Below are 19,490 nucleotides of genomic sequence, written 5' to 3' on the forward strand. Positions count from 1 at the left end.
ATTCAACATCTGTGAAGGTGGGATTCAATTACCACACATGGCTCAGTGATGACACAATCTCTGAGCAGGATTTATTGCTATGCTAAGGAAGTAACATACTTACCAAGAGACATTTTTCAACCAGAATGGACTTCTACCCAAACTTGACATTACTCTGACTAGACAAAAATTAGATCTGACTGTTGACTCTGTACTTCGGGATAGGATTCACCAATCACATCGAGTGGACAAGTGCTGGCTCGGTTCCTCTAAGCAGGATTAAACTAGCATTCTAGGGGGTTGGATCTTTGCTAACCTTGGTTCACTCAAGTGGGATATTCCCGACAAGACTGGGATTGCTGCTAACTCTGCTGGGGATAGGAAGGACACCATTGACCTTTCTTTCACTTAATCTTTGCTATTTTCATAACTTCTAATTCCAAGGGGATGCCTTTTGCTACCTTGCCCTTCTGTACTATCTCTGACCTTCTCCCCTCCCCCCAATTTTCACCTTTTTTTCCTTTTTCCATTCATGCCACCACAATCCTGCTACAGCTCATTTTTAGGGAGGACCAGAAAAACCTTGTTAGCAGAACTCTGGTGTGTCTCCTCCACATGGCTAAGGATGGGAGTCACGATGTGACTGACCTGGTGTTTGTCATCCCCCAGCTGCAAAATGCCAGTTGCTGGCCTACAACATTACAAAACAATACGTTACCCAGTCACGTGGTCGGCGTGTGGTTTATGCCAGTACAGATGACCCAATGGTGATTGGGGGGGGGGGGGGAAGCCTGCATTACACAATAATAATGGACCTTTTGTGCACATTGTATTCCCTATATTCAAATTTTTCTTCCCTTATTTTTGAGTGGCACCATTATGCCAATATCCCGACAGTGTTTGCATTTGGTAACTTAACCATAATTCATATTCACCAAATTTATTTACTGCACTCCTAGCATTAGTGTATGTGCAAGTATACATGCACTTGTTTTTACTTTGTGTAACCCTAACACAGCCCATGCATTTGCTTGTTTCATGAAAACCACTAGCAGGCTTTGTAATCCCTGATACCTTGCTTTCCTTGGTGCTGCATATCTCAATAGAAGCAGGGCAAGAATTACTTACACCTCTGCCTGCTGCAGCTATTAATCCATTAACCTGTGCATCTTCCCCCAAGCTAGTATATTTCTATCCCACCTAATACTGCCTAAATAGTATCAGTAAATATCCTTGCATCCTCTTCTTTTTGAATATATTTCATCCTTGTAAAAGTGGTCTCTTCTTGCTAGCCAAGAAGAGACCACTTTTACAAGCACAACCCCAGGGGCTCGCATGTGATGAGTATGGGCTTGGCACACCCAGGGTCCTGAGCTGGATATCATCATTCTTCTCTTTCAGGGTAATTCCCTTTTAATTTTCTCTCTCTCTCTCTCTCTCTCTCTCTCTCTCTCTCTCTCTCTCTCTCTCTCTCTCAGCATACCTCAGGAATTTTTTTTATGGCTGGTGCAGCATATGACCCAGGCTTCCTTGCACAATATAGCTAATAATAATAATAATACAGGAACTCCCCGACTTATGTAAGGGTTGCGTTCCATGGAATGCTGCATAAGTCAAAATATCCCCGTGCTTGTGCAGTACTCGCAACTGTGCTCACTGAATTGTTTGAATCAAAAAAGAAATGTTCAAAGAACATGTAAATAGAATTATTGTATTTATTCAATTTTTTATCTCACACGCAGGAAAAATTACAAAAGCCTGCAATTTAAAAAATTTTCAGAATTACAAAAAGAGAGGAGATAGGCATAACATCAGTAAGTTTTACCTCTCGAGCATCGTTGTCAGAATCGACGTCTTCAGCTGATAAGTACGGTGCTGCGGAGGCTGTGGAGATTTAGAAGGAGTCGGCCACTCAACCTTACGAAAGAACATATTAATGGATGACTGGACTGTGGCTTTTTTCTTTTCATTGCAGATTTCTTTGTAGCAAGCAAGCATATATCATTAACCCCTCTTTTAACTTTTAAGAATTGTTCGCTGTCAAGATCAATCTTCACAAACCTCACCATTGCCAATGCAGTTTCACGAAATGTCATTGCATCTTTCTGGTGATGAAGCGTCTCGACTCCTCATTTGGTTCATCTTCATCAGCATTTTCTTCTTTCACTATCGCTGCCTGAAAGTCAATAAGTTCTTCATTAGCTAATTCCTTCTCTTCTTCCTCTATTAACTCCATGTCTTTGGCATCAACATCCAACTGAGGTTGCTCTGCAACCTTTACAATCTTATCTGTAACCTCTTCATATGATTCAGCTTTTTGAAATCCTTTGAAGCCTTTTATGTACCATGGGAATATTTTCTTCCATGTGCTATTTAAACAACTTTTATTAATTTCCTTCCAGGCCTTATTAATATTTAAGATGGCGTGGTAAACATTGTAAGATTTCCAAAAGTCTCTTAACAAATCTTAATGAAAAGTTTCTCATCATCTACTGCAGACAATGCCTGAGAAAATGTTGGGCGTAAATAGTATGCTTTTAAATTCGAAATAACACCCTGATCCATAGGTTGGATGAGTGAAGTTGTGTTTGGCGGTAGAAATATGACTCTCACTGTCGAATAGAAATCATATAGATGCATAGGATGTCCAGGAGCATTATCTAATAGAACCAAAATCTTGAAAGGAACAGCATTGTCTTTACAATATTTTTCAGCCTCTGGAATGAAACAGCATTTAAGCCAATTCTCAAAGAGAGATATTGTTATCCATGCTCTCTCGTTCGATCGGAAATGCACGGGTAGAGTGGCTTTATTGATACCCAATGCACGAGGATTTCCAGAATGGTACACATGCAGTGGTTTTAATCTAATCTCCTGCTGCATTAGCCCCAAACAAGAGCGTGGCCCTGTCTTTTGACACCTTAAACCTGGCATGGTCTTTTCGTCTTTGGCAATGTACGTTCGATCCGGCATTTTTTTCCAATACAGAGCAGTCTTGTCAACGTTAAAAAAATTTCTGCGTTGAAGAGCTGCCTTCATCAATAATTTTTTCCAGTACATCACAAAATTTCTCTGCAGCTGCAGAATTGGCACTGGCGACTTCACTGCATACTTTAACGTTGTGTAAACCAGTGCGATGCTTGAACCTATTAAATCCCCCATTGCTTGCCATGAACTTGGGTTGGGGTTTGCCATACTTATCCTTAATATCTTTATAAATACTTGTTGCTTTTGCTTGAATGGTCATTAGACTCCTGGGCACTTGCTTCTGAATCTGATTTTCCATCTATATTATTAACAGATGTTCCATCTTCGATATAGCACCTGAACGCTGTTTTGTTATCACTGCTGATCTTCAGTGCATTGATCCTTTGACATGTTCTTTTATATGTGCACTGTCCTTTAAAATAGTATTCACTGTTGAAGCAACAAGATATAATTCCCTTTCAATAGATGACAAACTTTGTCCTGCTTCGTACTTCTTAATCATTTACATCTTAATTTCTAAATGAAGTTTGTTTCGTTTCCTGGTACTGCCAGCACTTGCACTTTTTGTTGGTCGCTTTCCCTTCATCATTGTAATACATAAATAGGAATGAAGAGAAGTTTCTGAAAATTTGTTTTTTTATATGATTGAAGATTTTAATGAAGGGGAACAGATTTCACCATAATAACGTAAAAACCCACACAATTGCAGTTATCGGTTTTATCGCAAATGCAATAAGATAGAGTTTACTACCCGTTTATAATTAGATGCGCTAACAGAAAAGGCCCAAAAAGCCGGGAAGTGCAAATTGTTTTTATCATTTTTGTTGTCACCTCCAGAAACATGCTTTAGAAAAAATATCACAAAGGCATTCAAAATTGATTCTTATAATGAGAACATATGATAGCGATGAAAGTGTAGTGCAATTTCCATTATAAATAAGACCTTTTAGTAATAGTGAAATTTTCAACTTCCAAGGACTTGGAACGAATTACAAAAAAAAAAAAAAAAAAACTCAATGTGTTATTGGGTTCACATTGTTCACATTACGATATTTTAACGATACCTCCATTTATTTCTACAGGATGCAAAATACACTTCCACGACTTTTTAAGTTTGCACCGGCCGGCAAAAACTTTCGTAAAGTCGAATTTCCGTAAGTCAAGTGTTACGTAAGTCGGGGAATTCCTGTAATAATAAATCATGCTGAGAAAATTTCTAGCCCATGAGCCTTTCACAAGCTCTTCAGGGCTGAATTAATTGACACAATAGCAGGAGTACATGACACTCTGCTATTGTGTCTGGGAAGAATTGCAGACACTTTTAAATTTAATCCTAACTTGCAGCTTTTTCTCAATATAGCGCTGCTCTTACTCTTAATATCATTAGTGCCAATATGTACAACAAATAGCATCACCTTTTTGTGCCTATAAAAGATAATAGCTGCTCATTCTACAACATCATGCTAAAATACATTATTTTTTAGCATTCCATATTTTTCTATTAGCAAAAATTTTATTTCTTACTGAGATTGCATTTTGCTTCTATGGAAAGAGAATATCTTTTCTGTTCCAGGTAAAACAATACCAAAAGTGAAATGCCTTAGTCAGTTTGGAGAAGGAGCAGTTTCAGATAGAAAAACACAACATTTCATGTTGTTTTTGTGTATGTTTTGATTTACTCTAAATGAGGCCCTTAATAATATTTATGATCTATTGAATAACAGATAATAAATATTATTAAGAACCTCATTTAGAATGAATAAAAGTTGAATAAAATTAAATCTCAAATAAATTCTTAAAAAATTTCATTATTCCTATCAAAATCAACATTGAATTTTAGACAGTTATCCTTATTAGAAAGGTATTTCTGTTAATTCATCTTAGTCATTTAAACTATTCCGAATTGCTATTATTTCAGTATTAACCTTTTAGCAAGTAGGTTCTGTTTTGGCATTCTGGAGTTTTCACTAATGTAGTTCTTGCAACTGTTGTTCAGGAGTAAGGAATGTTTTCTTGTTGGCATATCTTATTGGGTTGATCAAATCAAACTGAGGAAGTGCAGATTATTAATTTTTCTTTTAAGCTTATCTTAAATTAGTAATATTGTTTGGAGAAGTGAAAATTGTTATATGGTGTTTTACTGAGTTTTTTAAATCTTTTCTTATTAATTTATAGTTAACATATTTTATTCTTATTTTGTAAAAAACAGCAAAATTTATATTTAGTTCAGTTTTAGTGATGTGTAATTGCTCATTATAGGATCTTTTGAAAAGGAATACTTATGTTTACAAAGGAAGGATAGATTTGGATACATCTAGTCTCCTTGATGTAGAAGATGGTAGAGGTAAATATAAAACATTAATTGAAAAATTAGGAATTAAACTTGTGTATGTGCACTTAAAACTTTACACTGTTCCATGTATATTTTTAATGTCAAAATTGTAACGTTCTTATTTTTTTTTTAAGTTTCAGTTATAATTTTGGAACAACATTAAGAATTTCCCATGTCTTCATTATTTGAAAGTGATGTTCTTCCATTATTAATAATGGGGAAACACTTGTAAATAAGCAAGACAATGAGAACATTGATGGCTGTCATCTTTTAATTTCAGTTAACATTGCTCAACTAGCTTAATGCTTTATTTGACATTTTTGCAAGTAATTATGCAGTGTTTACATTTTTAATGTGTGTCATTTGCATGTGTAGGCTCTAGTGCATATGTGCATGTGTGTGTATATATATATATATATATCTTTTAAGATTATATCAGATAATGTGTCCATTTATGCATCATTTGTTTAGTTAACAAACAACTTCAAAAACAAAGCAACCTAGCTGTTTCCAAGTAATTATAGATACAGTTTTTATCAATAATAGATGATACCAGTTGTTTGATTTGATGTATAAAAGCCAAAATTGAATAAATTCTTGGGATTTCTGATCAGTAAATTGATGAAACCGAATCACGTGATACATTAATAGATGTAGAGGATATTAGGATACATCTTGACATTTTTCACAATTTTTGTAAGGTTTTTTCATTTTGATATAATTTTTTACAATAGTTTCACTATAATTCTGATAATGAAGCCAAAATAGGAACAAATTAATATTTAAAAAGTTTAAATCGTGTTCATTTTTATGAAACTTCAAAATTTGAAGGGAGAAAAAAAAAAAACAATTCCAAGAGCCTGCTGCCAAAGTAGCCCATGTGCATTCAGAAAATTGACTGCCATGGGCCCATTCTTCATCTGAAAACTCATCACATGAGCCAAAGTGTGCCCAGAAAATCTTATGAAGGGTTAATTACAGGATATGGGAAAGGATCTAGAAAAGGTGGGGGGGGGGAGGAAGAGAGAGAGAGAGAGAGAGAGAGAGAGAGAGAGAGAGAGAGAGACACACTCATTCAGAAATAACTTATGCTGCTTATCTAATAAATAATGAAAAGGACCAGCACTTAGTATATATCAATTTAATACAAGGTGTGGCAATAAAATTCACAAACTGGTGCTGTTGTGGTCATTTGTTGAGTTTGAAAATAAATGGAAGTGGTATGTTGTAGTTCAAACTTCCTCCAACAGATGGTGGTACAGAGATTGTTCAGTAGGCAGACAGGTCGCAAGTAACAACCAGTTCTGTTAGTAACTTTAATGTTCTATGTCACGATTTTGCAATGGAGGAACAAATGAATATCAGATATTGCTTTAAACTGGGAAAATAGAAACATATGAAATGTTAAAAACTATCGGTGGTGATGAAATGTTAAGTCATATCAGTGTGTTTGAATGGTATAAAGTGGTTCAAAGATCAATGTGATGAAGTTCGAGTGACAAGTGATTTTCTTCCTGTGATTATAAAAAAGGTAAACTGCAGCCATTATCAACCCACTGCAGGATGGAAGCCTCCTCAACAATTCATGTTGAGGGAAACTGCTATGCTGGTCCAGTGCGGGTTGGCAGATCGACCATAGTTAGCAGTCAGGGGCTTGAACCCCAGTCTATTCAAGGAGTGTGTGCTACTGCACTCCCACTCCTGACCACTCGGCTACAGAGGCCCTGTGATTATAGTGATCTCCAAAGTGATATAGTTTTGTTTATTTTCTAGTGCGGCTGTTATTTTATTTACTTGAAGTGGTTCTGTGCTTTAAAGGTCAAAAGTAAGAACCCAGAAAGGCAATCCACCTTTCTTTTCTTATTCTGTATATATATATATATATATATCACTAATCAACTAACTTAAACAACCACTTGGTCACTGGTGGCACCGCTCCTGCCTCCATGTGGCAGGGCTGGTAACCTGGGGGACAAACCAACCCTCGGGGCTAAAAGGAGCAAAGATGGAAACAGATGAATTTCCACGTTTAAAGCCAAAGTGCTCTCGACAAAGTGACAAATACGATACTGACCATGACTTCTCTCTCTCTCGAAGAGAATGAAAAAGGACACTGACAGACAGGAATCACCAGCTTTCCTAATAATACATCTTCTGTCAAAACAATCTGTGAGCAAGCTCTCCCCCTTCCATCATTCAGAGATGCCTCGAACATGCTGCAGGTTCACCAAAAATGGTGAAATGTCTCCAATCTGGAAATTTGTTAATAGAAACCATGAATTCTCGACACTCTGAACTATTATTACATTTGACATCCTTGAGTGGAATCCCAGTTCAAATCACACCACATACCACACTCAATTCTTCAAAGGGAGTGATCACTGAATGGGATTTATTGAACATCCCTGAAGATGAAATAATTCAGGAACTTAAAGAACAAAAAGTCACTCAGGCAAAAAGGATCATGATCCGTAAAGATGGCAGTCTAGTCCCTACCTGGAGTATAATTTTAACTTTCAGTTCTCCAAACCTGCCAGCTTCAGTCAAGGCAGGGTATTTAAACTGTCGTGTTTGGCCACATATCCCAAACCCCCTAAGATGTTTTAAATGCCAGAAATTCGGCCATTTCCAGACAGCATGCCGTGGAGACACAACATGTGCAAACTGTGGGTGTAAAACTCATACCCAGAGTGTCCAAATTGCAAGGGCAACCATCCGGCATATTCCCAAGACTGCGACCTCTGGAAGTTGGGAAAAAAAAATACAAAAGTATAAAATTCAAAATAAAGTTTCCTACCAAGAGGCAAGAAAACAAATAAAATGAAGTATGCCAAAATGTACCTATGCTTCTGCTACTTAGTCATCAAGCAGTAGCATGTCAGACAGAAGTGTCCATCCGTCCAGACACATCGATCTCAGACTGGCTCGATTAGTCCTCTCGGACCATCATCCATCTGAGACAAAGACCAATAGATTGACAGTAGCCACTGGCAGAGGTGAAAGAGATTCTTGCACTGCTTCTATTAGAATGAGCAGAAGCCTGAAAAACAAGATGCATGATATTTCAGAGACTGCTGGGAGCCATTGCGGTACAAGTAAACACATGGGTTGTGTTAGGGTAGCTAAGAATAGAAACAGGTGCAGGTATACTTGCGTGTACACCAATGCTAGGAGTTTAGTAAATAAATTTGATGAATTTGAGGTATTGCTCAAAACATCAAAGGCAGATATTGTTGGGATATCAGAGACGTGGTGTCACACAGATATAAGGGACGCAAAACTGGAATTTGGGGAGTACAACGTCTACAGAAAGGATAGACAGGATAGGAAGGGGGGAAGGGTTATGCTATTAGTTAAGAAACACATAAAAACCAAGGAAGTGAAGCCAGTCGACATCGCCGGACAGTGCAGTGTTGAGTCAGTTTGGTGTGACATAAGCATTGGGAGATCAAAATTGAGAGTAGGAGTGTGCTATAGGCCTAATGACTCTGATGAGTATAATAAGAAACTGTACAGGGAAATAGAGTGGGCCAGTAAATCAGAGAGTCTTATAATGGGAGATTTTAATTTCCCAGATATTGACTGGAATTTGGGGGCTGGTCACTCACACACTAGCAGGGCTTTAGTGTGTGAGTGACCACAAACTAAAGCCCTGCTAGTGTGTGGTCACTCACACTAGCAGGGCTTGTGAAAATCAAGAGTAATACTCTTGATTTGATTATCAGCAGTGATTCTTCATGCATTAAGAATCTGCAGATAAATGAACCACTAGGTGGCAGTGATCACAGTGTGCTGAAGTAGGATTTACTCAAAGAGGTAACTACCATTAGGAGTAAAGGGAAGGGTTATTGCTTCCGTAAAGGCGACTACGATGGACTGAGACAGTATTTAAATTCTATACAGTGGGACCAACTGATGATGTTACCAACAGCAAATTCAAAATGGGAAGCATTCAAAGAACTTATCTTGGAAGCTACTAGGCTTTACATACCAACTAAGAAATATTGTTCAAGGTTTAGGCCAAAATGGATGTCAGATGAACTAATGAGGCATATGGCAGAGAAGAAAAATGCATGGGATACTTACAAATTAACACATGACACAGAAGCCTATGATAGATACAAGTTGATATGCAACCAAGTTACAAAGGAGGTTAGGCAGGCGAAGGCAGATTACGAGAAATCCTTGGCAAGGGATGCAAAGAAAAACAGCAAAGAGTTCTTTACTTAGGTAAACTCTAGAAGGAAGGGGATGAATCAGATTGGTCCACTTGATATTGATGGGTCAACTGTTGATGATCCTGCTCAGGTAGCTAACAAACTAAATGAATATTTTGCATTGACATTCACACATGAGGAGTTATTCAGCGAGGGGAATGCCAGAGGTGTATTCAACTCTAGCAGTAAGCTACAGAATCTTGAAATAACTGGGAGTAAAGTGGAGGAGAAACTGTTGAAGATAAACACAAGAAAGGCACCCGGGGTGGATGGGATCTATCCAGTTATATTAAAGGAGGCAGCAAAGGAAGTAAGCAAACCCTTAGCCATAATTATGAGAGCTTCCTTGGACTCAGGGGAGGTACCCATAGACTGGAAATGTGCAAATGTGACCCCAATTCACAAAGGAGGATCAAAGGCTGACACAAGTAATTATAGACCTGTGAGCTTAACTTCTGTTTCAGGAAAATTAATGGAGGCACTGGTTAAAGAAGCACTGCAGGATCATTTAGACAAGACTTCAGTTATAGCTCAGACACAGCATGGTTTTGTTAAGGGGAAGTCTTGCCTGACCAATTTGATTGGATACTATGATGCAGTCACAAAAGAACTGGATGCAGGGAATAGCTTTGATATTATATACTTGGATCTTAGAAAGGCTTTTGATACTGTTGCACATGGAAGACTGCTACACAAATTGGAACAGTGTGACATTGGAGGCAAATTGCTGCTATGGATAAAGGGGTGGTTGAGGGGGAGAAGACAGAGAGTGGTAATCAATGGACACTGCTCATCGTGGACTAATGTTATTAGTGGAGTCCCTCAGGGCTCAGTGTTGGGTCCATTATTGTTTTCTGTATTTATAAATGATATTGATGATGGTATATCAAGCTTAATGTCCAAGTTTGCAGACGATACAAAGGTTGGCAGGGTTGTCAAGGACACTACTGACACTATGCTGCTGCAACAGAATCTGGAAAGGTTGAGCAGATGGGCTGAGAGGTGGCAAATGAAGTTTAACATTGACAAATGTAAAGTACTACACATGGGAAACAGCAACCCCAGAGCAACGTATCAACTCTGTGGTACTACACTGACAGTGGTAGAGAATGAAAGGGACTTGGGGGTGGTTGTGCAGGCAGATATGAAGTTCTCTGAGCAGTGCAGACGGGCTGCAAGAGTAGCTCATGGAGTATTGTCAATGATATACAGGAATTTTTCCAGCAGGGATAAGGAAGTGATTATTCCCTTGTATAAGGCAATGGTCAGGCCACACCTAGAGTACTGTATACAGGTCTGGAGGCCTCATTTCAAGAAGGATGTAGAGCTGCTGGTACGAGTACAGAGAAGGGCAACAAGATTAGTGAATGGAACAAAGGGGTGCTCTTACGAAGAAAGGCTTAAGTTTTGCAAATTACAGTGTCTGGAGACTAGGCACCAGCGAGGTGATCTGATAGAGGTGTATAAAGCCTTGAATGGTTTGAGCATGCTCAATGCTGATGGGATTCTTCCTCTAGCTCAGAAAAATCACCTGAGAGGGCATAAATTCAAATTGAGGAAAGACAGATGTAGGATAGACGTGCGGAAATTTCCTTTAGCCAGCGGGTGGTTGGTTGGTGGAACAGACTTCACTACCTCCACTACATCCCTTGTAGTGGAGGTTGATAGCCTAAATAAGTTTAAGGCTCAGCTGGACAGGTATTTTGAACGAACAGAGGGGTGAAGTGGAAGTGGGTTTTTTTTTTTTTTGGCTGATGCTGCATAAGCTTGCTTTCTTGCATCAAATGCCTCTACTAATGCTAATCTCCACCAAACGTAGTAGATCAATGCAATAATACACCATTGACAGTTCCATCCCAGAGTTCCCCGTTGTCATGTAGTGGATAATTTGCAGAAATCTGATCCTGTTGACGTGAAGCAATCTCATCTATCAAGCGTGGACACAGATGAAATACATGCAGATGATGATATGGAAGAAGGCAATGACACAAGACACCCAAATTTTTCAAGAAAAGAAAAATCAAAACCCGACCGATATAAACAAGCCACTCACAAAAAGCAAACAGACTCCTCTTCCACTCACAAAACCAAATAATGGAACAAATCATACAATGGAATTGCAGAGGTTTTCACAGGAATATTGATGATATCTATGAACTAATTCACTGTTACAATCCTGCTGCCATATGCTTACAAGAAATGAATTTAACAACAAAAATATCTGTTTCAGTCAAAAACTATACTATCTTCAGAAAAGATCGATCTGAAACTAACAGCCCCCACGGAGGAGTAGCTATACTAGTGGAATCACGAGTCCCCCTCCAGGCACATTCCATTGCAAACGCCATTAGAAGCTGTTGCTACCCGTATAGTAATCGGTATCACATTGACAGTGGTCTCGACATATCTTCTGCCAAACCGTCCATGCACAGTCCAGGATCTGAAAAATCTTATTTCTCAGTTACCGTAACCTATCTGTCTATTAGGAGATTTTAATGGACATCATCCATTGTGGGGTTCTCTGGTTTCAGATGGGCGTGGTGAGCTTATTGAATTGCTACTTGACAGAGAGAATTTGACACTATTGAACACTAGCTTACCTACTTACATCCATTTTCCTACTGGCTCAACCACTTCAATAGATCTCTCAATCTGCTCTCCAATCCTCTTCCCAACTATAGTGGGCAGTACATGACAATCCTCTAAACAGTGATCATTATCTGCTGATTTGTAACATTCAAACCACCCAGTCCAAACAAACAGAAACAAAAAAAAAAAAAAAATGGAATTTTTCCAAAGCTAACTGGACAAAATTTACTGATCATGTATCTTTTGACGAGGATATTATTGAGTCTTCTGCTATTGACACTGCCACTGATCATGTATCTTTTGATGAGGATATTATTGAGTCTTCTGCTATTGACACTACCACTGATTATATCAAAAGGTAGATACTAACAGCTGCAACAGCAGCCATCCCACAGTCTCAAATAAGAAACCATTGGCATACCAATCACTGGTGGAATGGTGATTTTAAAAAAGCAAAAAGAGAAAAAAAATGCAGCATGGAACACCTGCAAATATACAACCATTGCCAACCTTATTAACTTCAAGAGACTGAGAGCCAATGCTCGTTACATCTGGTGAAAGGCCAAAAAAGATTCATGGATAAAATTTGCCTCATCAATCAACAAAGATACTGATACCCGAATAATCTGGGAAAAAATAAAGAAGCTAAGTGGAAAATATCATGTATCACCTTCTGCTATTATTAACTGGAATGGGAAGGAGATCTCCTCTCATGGAGAGATTGCCAATGCCTTAGGAACTGTGTTCTGTGAATTGTCTGCCTCAAGTGCATATCAACTGTCTTTCCAAAAAGTTAAAGCTGAAACTGAGAAAAGGAAACTGAACTTCAAAGCTACATGCCATTTACCCTATAACCAACCATTAACAATATTTGAACTGAAAGAATCTATATATACCTCAAGAAACAGTGCCCCTGGCCCTGATAGAATTTACTATATAATGCTTCAACATCTCAATCAGAAATCCCTATCTTCATTGCTTAAACTTTACAATCGGGTATTCTCAGAACATATATTCCCTGCTTCCTGGCAACATTCTTATATAATAGCTATACCGAAACCTGGAAAAGATCATTCAATTCCACACAATTATAGACCAATTTCTCTAACCAGCTGCTTGCGTAAGACTTTGGAAAAAATGGTTCACCCTTGTCTCACGCGATATCTTGAATCCCGAAACATAATCAGTAACAATCAGTTTGGTTTTCGAAAGCATAGATCTTCCTTAGACCTCATGACAAAAGCTGAATCAATCATAAGAAACACATTCATCAGAAATCAACATCTCGTCATGATATGCCTTGATACATAGAAGGTTTTTGATACCACATAGTGATACGGCATCCTAAGAGATCTCCATTCATATGAGAGGGCATTTACCATATTTTATTCAAAGCTTCCTTCAACACAAATCTTTCCAAGTAAAGTACCGGCAGGTTTTATCTCAGACATATATACAAGGACTCTGTTCTTAGTGCCACTCTGTTTTCCCTACGAATAAACAATATCACCAACCACATTCCAAACACCATTGACTCGTATCTCTATGCAGATGCCCTTGCCATATCCTGCCCCATTCCCAGAATATGAACTATATCGAGAGGCATCTACAAATATCCATAAACAACATTGAATTATGGATGGCACAAAATGGATACAGATTGTCAAGCCACAAATCTACAGCCATACATTTCTGCACAAAGCACAGAATGCATCCTGAACCTCAGTTGCACTTGGCCAATCACCCTCTACCAATTGTGGTAGAGGGTGATTGGCCAAGGGCTAATTTTTGATAAGAAATTAAACTTCCAGCAGCACATAGAATATCTAAGAACCACTTGCACAAATAAAATGAATATATTCCGGGTCATCTCCATTACATATTGGGGTGCAGATCTTTATACCCTTCTCCACTTATATAAGTCCCTAATTAGATCTCGGAGCACCTGTTTATGACTCAGCTAGGAAGAGCACCTTAGACTGTCTTGCGCCCATCCAACATTCTAGATAATTTGGGCAGATGGGCTAAGAAGTGGCAACTGAAGTTTAACCTTGACAAATGCAAAGTACTGCATATGGGTAGAAGTAACCCCAGAGAAATGTACCAACTGTGTGGTACTACACTTAAGGTGGTAGAAAATGAAAAAGACCTGGGAGTAATAGTGCAGTCAGATATGAAGTTTTCTGAGCAATGCAGACAGGCTGCCAGGGCAGGTCATGGGGTTTTGTCAATGATATATAGGAATTTTGCTAGCAGGAAGAAGGAGGTGATTGTCCCTCTGTATAAGGCAATGGTCAGGCCATGCCTTGAGTACTGTGTACAGGTCTGGAGGCCTCATTTTAGAAAGGATGTAGGTTTACTTGAGCATGTACAGAGAAGGGCAACAAGTTTGGTGAGGGGAATGAAGGGATCCTCTTACCAAGAGAGGCTCAAGTTCTGCAAATTGCAGTGGCTGGAGACTAGGCACCTGTGCAGTGATCTGATTGAGGTGTATAAGGCCTTGAATGGGTTGAGCACGCTGAATTCTGATGGGATCCTTCCACTTGTTCAGATTACGAACCTAAGGGGGCATAAATTCAAATTAAGAAAAGATGGATGTAGAATAGATGTGCGGAAATTTGCCTTTAGCCAGCGGGTGGTTAATTGCTGGAACAAACTTCCATCTGTCATTGTGGAAGTTGATAGGTTGAATAAATTTAAGGAGGAACTGGACAGGCATTTGGAGGGAATGGTGTGATTTTTTTTTTTTTTTTTTGCTGATGCTGCATAAGCTCATACACTTGCTTTCTTGCATCACATGCCACTACTACTACTACTGCTACTCTCTTAGGATAGCCCTAGGTGCATACAGAACATCACCAGTTCAAAGTCTTTAGTTTGAGGCTAAAATTAAAAGCCTGCCTACTCATCCTGTTTGGTCCCTCCTGCATGATCCCCAGTGGAAAACCCACTATGTAAATAAACCCAGAACTATTCAGCCTGCTGGTATCAGACTGTAGATTCTTGCAGAAAGCTGGAATATCCTCAGAGAATCAAAAGATCCAGATCCCTTTTGGACTACCTTCACACTTTCTTCTAATGAATACTTTGAGCAGTGGGATAAAGGTTCCATAGCAAAGATTAACATCCAACAACTACATTATGCTCATACACAAAGGTACCCCCACTTTATCAAGATCTGTACTGATGCTGTCTTCTTCCCTAATGCAACTGTCTCATTTTCACTTCCAGCCAAATGTAGCAGTTATACCACTGAGCTTCATGCCATTAAGCTTGCTCTGAAAACTATCTTACTGCTGTCAATAAATAAAAGTATAATATATACTGATTCACAAAGTGCTATTTTAGCTTTGAAATGCACTTCCTCACCTAACATTCCTTTATTAAAACTCATAAGACATAAGCTGATGCAGCTTCATGAGCATCAAGAAACTGTGATCTTTGATCCCTGGCCACAGTGGTATTCCAGGAAATGAATGTGCAAATGATGCTGAAAAGCATCCTTTCAATGTAGCCTTGAATGGTGGGATCTAATCCCATACCCCCAGGGGCTCACATCTGGTGGGTATGGGCTTGGTACACCCAGGGTCCTGAGCTGGATATCATCATTCTTCTCTTCCTTGGTGATTCCTTTCTACTTCTCTCTCTCTCAGGGTAAAAGGGAAATTTTTTTTTTGGCTGGTGCAGCATAAGCCTCAGGCTTCCTTGCACCATATGGCTAATAAGAATAATAATAATAATATCATGATTATAGACACAATATATGGAGAACATGCATGGAACAATGGACACGTCTGTGGAAAATGCAAACAAATAACAAACTATTTCAAATAAAACCCGAACCACAATTATGGACTTCTAGCCTTCGTAAAAATAGAAAAAAAGAAGTAAACTTAGCCAGAATCCGAATAGGTCACACTCACCTCACACATCTATATCTGCTTACAGGGAATGATCCTCCTCAGTGTCTGCACTGCTCGCAAGTACTTACAGTAAAACATATACTCCTTGAATATAGCTTGTTTAACAACGCCCGATGAATGGCTTTTAGTTTCATTTCAGATCTGCAACCTCTGTCTTTCAATAGCATCATAGATAAAGAAGCAAATCGCTCTAAATTCTTTTTCTATTTAAAATAAATTCGGCTAAGGTAAAGAAAGCCCACATGAGAAGCATGCAAAAGTTCAATGAAATTTACCGGTAAAAATACTTTGCCGTAACGACATTTGTATTGTTGCTCGCTCGGTAAACAGACAGTGGGTGTTATCGGTCTGGAGTAGAAGTTGAATCCCATGGGAGCTTGAAACCCTCCCGAAGTGGAGGGGGATAACCTGACCTTTTTTTTTCTCTTTAGAATCACTAATTGAATCACGAACAGAGTCATATTGGAAGTTCTGGCATCGTAAAAAATGTTCGTAACGTAGTTTCACCGGTAAACTTTTTTGAAGTTTGCCGTGCTTCTCGTGTGGGCTTCCTTTACCTTTGCCTTTTTTTTTTCTTAATAAACAGTTTATCCACTAGTCCACCAGTGATTTTAAAGAAAAAAGATCAGGTTACCCCCTCCACTTTGGGTGGGTTTCAATTTATACTCCTGACCGATAACACCCACTGTATGTTTACTGAGCGAGCAACAATACAAATGCCGTTACGGCAAAGTACTTTTATTTCCCGTAAGAACTTTTGTGTGCTTTCTTTACCTTCGCCACAAATTCAAATGTATGACCATTTATAACTGCTGTACAAGCAGTTCTTATATGTAAATTCAATTGATTTGGGAGGCGCAATATGGCCTAAGTTGCTCTTGCACCAGAAAAAAACACCACCACCACCACCACCACAACAAGAGAAGGGGTGGGGGTTCTGTAAATTTTCTTTGGGGACTAAATACAGGTTTCACGCCACTTCCAGCCTCTAATAACCAAGTGGTGGTATTGCACCAGGTGATGTCATCTGCTGTTAGATGATACTGGGTGATAGATGAGTCATTATAAAAACGTCTTAACTATGTATGCCTAAATTGTAACATTTATTGGCTACAAACTGGATAGTTACCTACATGAAGAGGGAAGTGCATAATTTGTTAATTTTCTTATCTACTCTACTTTTTTTTTTTTTTTTTTTTTTTTCCCCAGTGTAGCAAAAGCTTACTTGCTTATATGTCTAATACTAACAAATGATATCTGCTACACTTAAATACCAATGAGTAAATGAAGTGGACTGCTTGATTACTCTGACAGTCTGGCTCTAATGGTGACAGCATTTTGAATTCAACTTCAGAGTTCTGTGTCATGTTTTGAAAGGAGTGTGTCCTGTGCCTAGTGAAACTAATGGGTATCTATGTCCTAGATTGCTCATCGATGGACCAATGGGATTAAACTATACCAAGGGATTAAACTTTAGTTCCTCATGCAAGTCAGTCGGTTATATTTTTCTAAGCTCGTATATAAGCATATAGAAGAAGGCAAGTTTGCCTTTGAAATGTCAGCTTTATCTTATTTAATGAAATAATTTTTTTTTTTTACTTTGTATTAAGTTTTCCATAGTAAATGTTCTTATATGCAGTTGTTTTTTGCTTACCATCTGATTAAATTTCATAACTCCATCTCTGCCTTTGAACAAATTTAATTGGAGGAGAGAAGTGTGATGAAACAGCTTTTTCTTCAGCCACCAGGAAGCAGACAAAAGACATCTTAGCAATTGGTGACTCACTGGTAGGTTCCCCCACTCATTGGACTATATAGGTGGCAACCTGCTGGTGAGTTGCCACAGCCCTTTATGATTCTTGATCAGAAATTGTAAGCCATTATTATATTTTTTCTGTGGAAAAATCTATTTTGACTTATGTTTTCTGTGAATGAAACCATGTGTATATTTTTAAGCTCTGACCACTTTTTTTACAAGTTTATTCTGGTTGTTCCACTTTAGAGAAAGTAATTACCACCACATTGCAGCATGGCTTGAAACAAAACAAAGAAATCAAAATTTTGCTTCTCACATGGCAATTATATAATCATTCCAATTTCTTATCAATTTACAACTCTCTATAACGGGTATCTACCCATCTAATATAGCATCACAGTTTTATTTTGAATAATTAGAACGTTGCTTAATTGAGGCTGTAATATGCCATTTCTTTCTTATAAAATTTTCTGTATGATGTTTTTATAAATTCTTTACTTTTTTTTTTCTTTTTCTTCCTTTTAAGATAATCAGTTTGGAGAAACAGTTAGGAATGGATGGAAATTATATTGTGCCACCAGAGACAAATGGTTTTTATTTTACACCAAAATGCCAGGAGAGAAAGAAAGGTGGATGCAGGCATTTTCTGAGGAAAGGATGAGGGTTAAAGAAGATCTTGAACAGGGTAAGGAATCAAAGCTATCTTAGATATTAGGAATTACTTTGGAATATCATATAACTGAAAATGGAACAAATATATTGTAATACCGGTAGTTGACAGGTGCAGGTAAAATTATAATATGAATGATATTCCACTGCTTGAAAACATTATTTAATGATAAAACAAACCACCTGAGGATTTTTTTTTAGCAATGAGACAACAGATTACAAGAAATGTTGGATAATGTATAATGCTGAGTGCTATATTTTTAAGATCTAATTATCAAAGTGAACAGTGTATTAAAGCAATACCGTGTGCTCTTAATTTTTTTCATATGATCAATGTGATTACAGATGTCAACCTAAATATTTTTGGGTGGATGGAATCAACCGACAAAGGCCATTTTTCCAGCATTTCACATAACTGTAAAAGTGATATTTCATTGCAATGTAATATAAATTTAAGATGATCGAGATGAAGCAAAAGCTACTTCTTGTTCCACTAAGCATTTTATTCTGCTTTTGAGATGTATGCTACAATCAAAAGCCTATTGTGCATTTTGTTTGCATAGAATGGTTTTTATTGTAGACCTAAGGGATTTTTAATATTGATAGCTTCTTTTGCTTTATTTTTTTATTATAGCAGATCTTCTGTGGAGGGAGAGCTTGGCCTCTTGTATGTATGAAAGGACTCTGGGAATGTTTTCAGTACTGTTAGATTCACCTAATGGTACTAAAAACATCCTCACTGAGGCAGAAATGTGATTTCTAGAGAAACTGGTTATCTGTTCAGAAATTCACCCTGTACAGGGTGCACTGCTGATATTCCTTGCAACATCAACAATGCACTTTTGATGTTGCAAGGAACGATTTTGATATCATGTACATATTTATATACCCATAAGGCTAGGTATATAATATCAAAATTGTTCCTTGCATCCAACTATTTGATGACTTTATCATAATAATTTACCAGGTTGGTAAATGACCTTCCCTTTATGAACCAATGCTAGGATTTATAGAGGATACCATTCTTGTTGAGATTG

At 38.0% G+C, this 19,490-nt stretch overlaps 1 protein-coding gene across 5 annotated transcripts in view; it reads left to right on the forward strand.

Annotated features, from left to right (window-relative positions):
* Positions 1-19,490, forward strand: part of RhoGEF3 (Rho guanine nucleotide exchange factor 3) — a 453,708-nt gene that overhangs the window by 425,112 nt on the left and 9,106 nt on the right. For all 5 annotated transcript variants that reach the window (XM_090375918.1, XM_090375919.1, XM_090375916.1 and 2 more), the window contains 2 exons: positions 5,227-5,311; positions 18,311-18,469. In XM_090375918.1, coding sequence (XP_090232044.1) covers positions 5,227-5,311; positions 18,311-18,469 — 244 coding nt within the window. The remainder of the gene's footprint in view (positions 1-5,226; positions 5,312-18,310; positions 18,470-19,490) is intronic.

Source organism: Mastigoproctus giganteus, chromosome 6 (assembly GCF_048544385.1).
Source record: "Mastigoproctus giganteus isolate SK-2022 chromosome 6, ASM4854438v1, whole genome shotgun sequence".
In the NCBI taxonomy this organism is placed as follows: Eukaryota; Metazoa; Arthropoda; class Arachnida; order Uropygi; family Thelyphonidae; genus Mastigoproctus; species Mastigoproctus giganteus.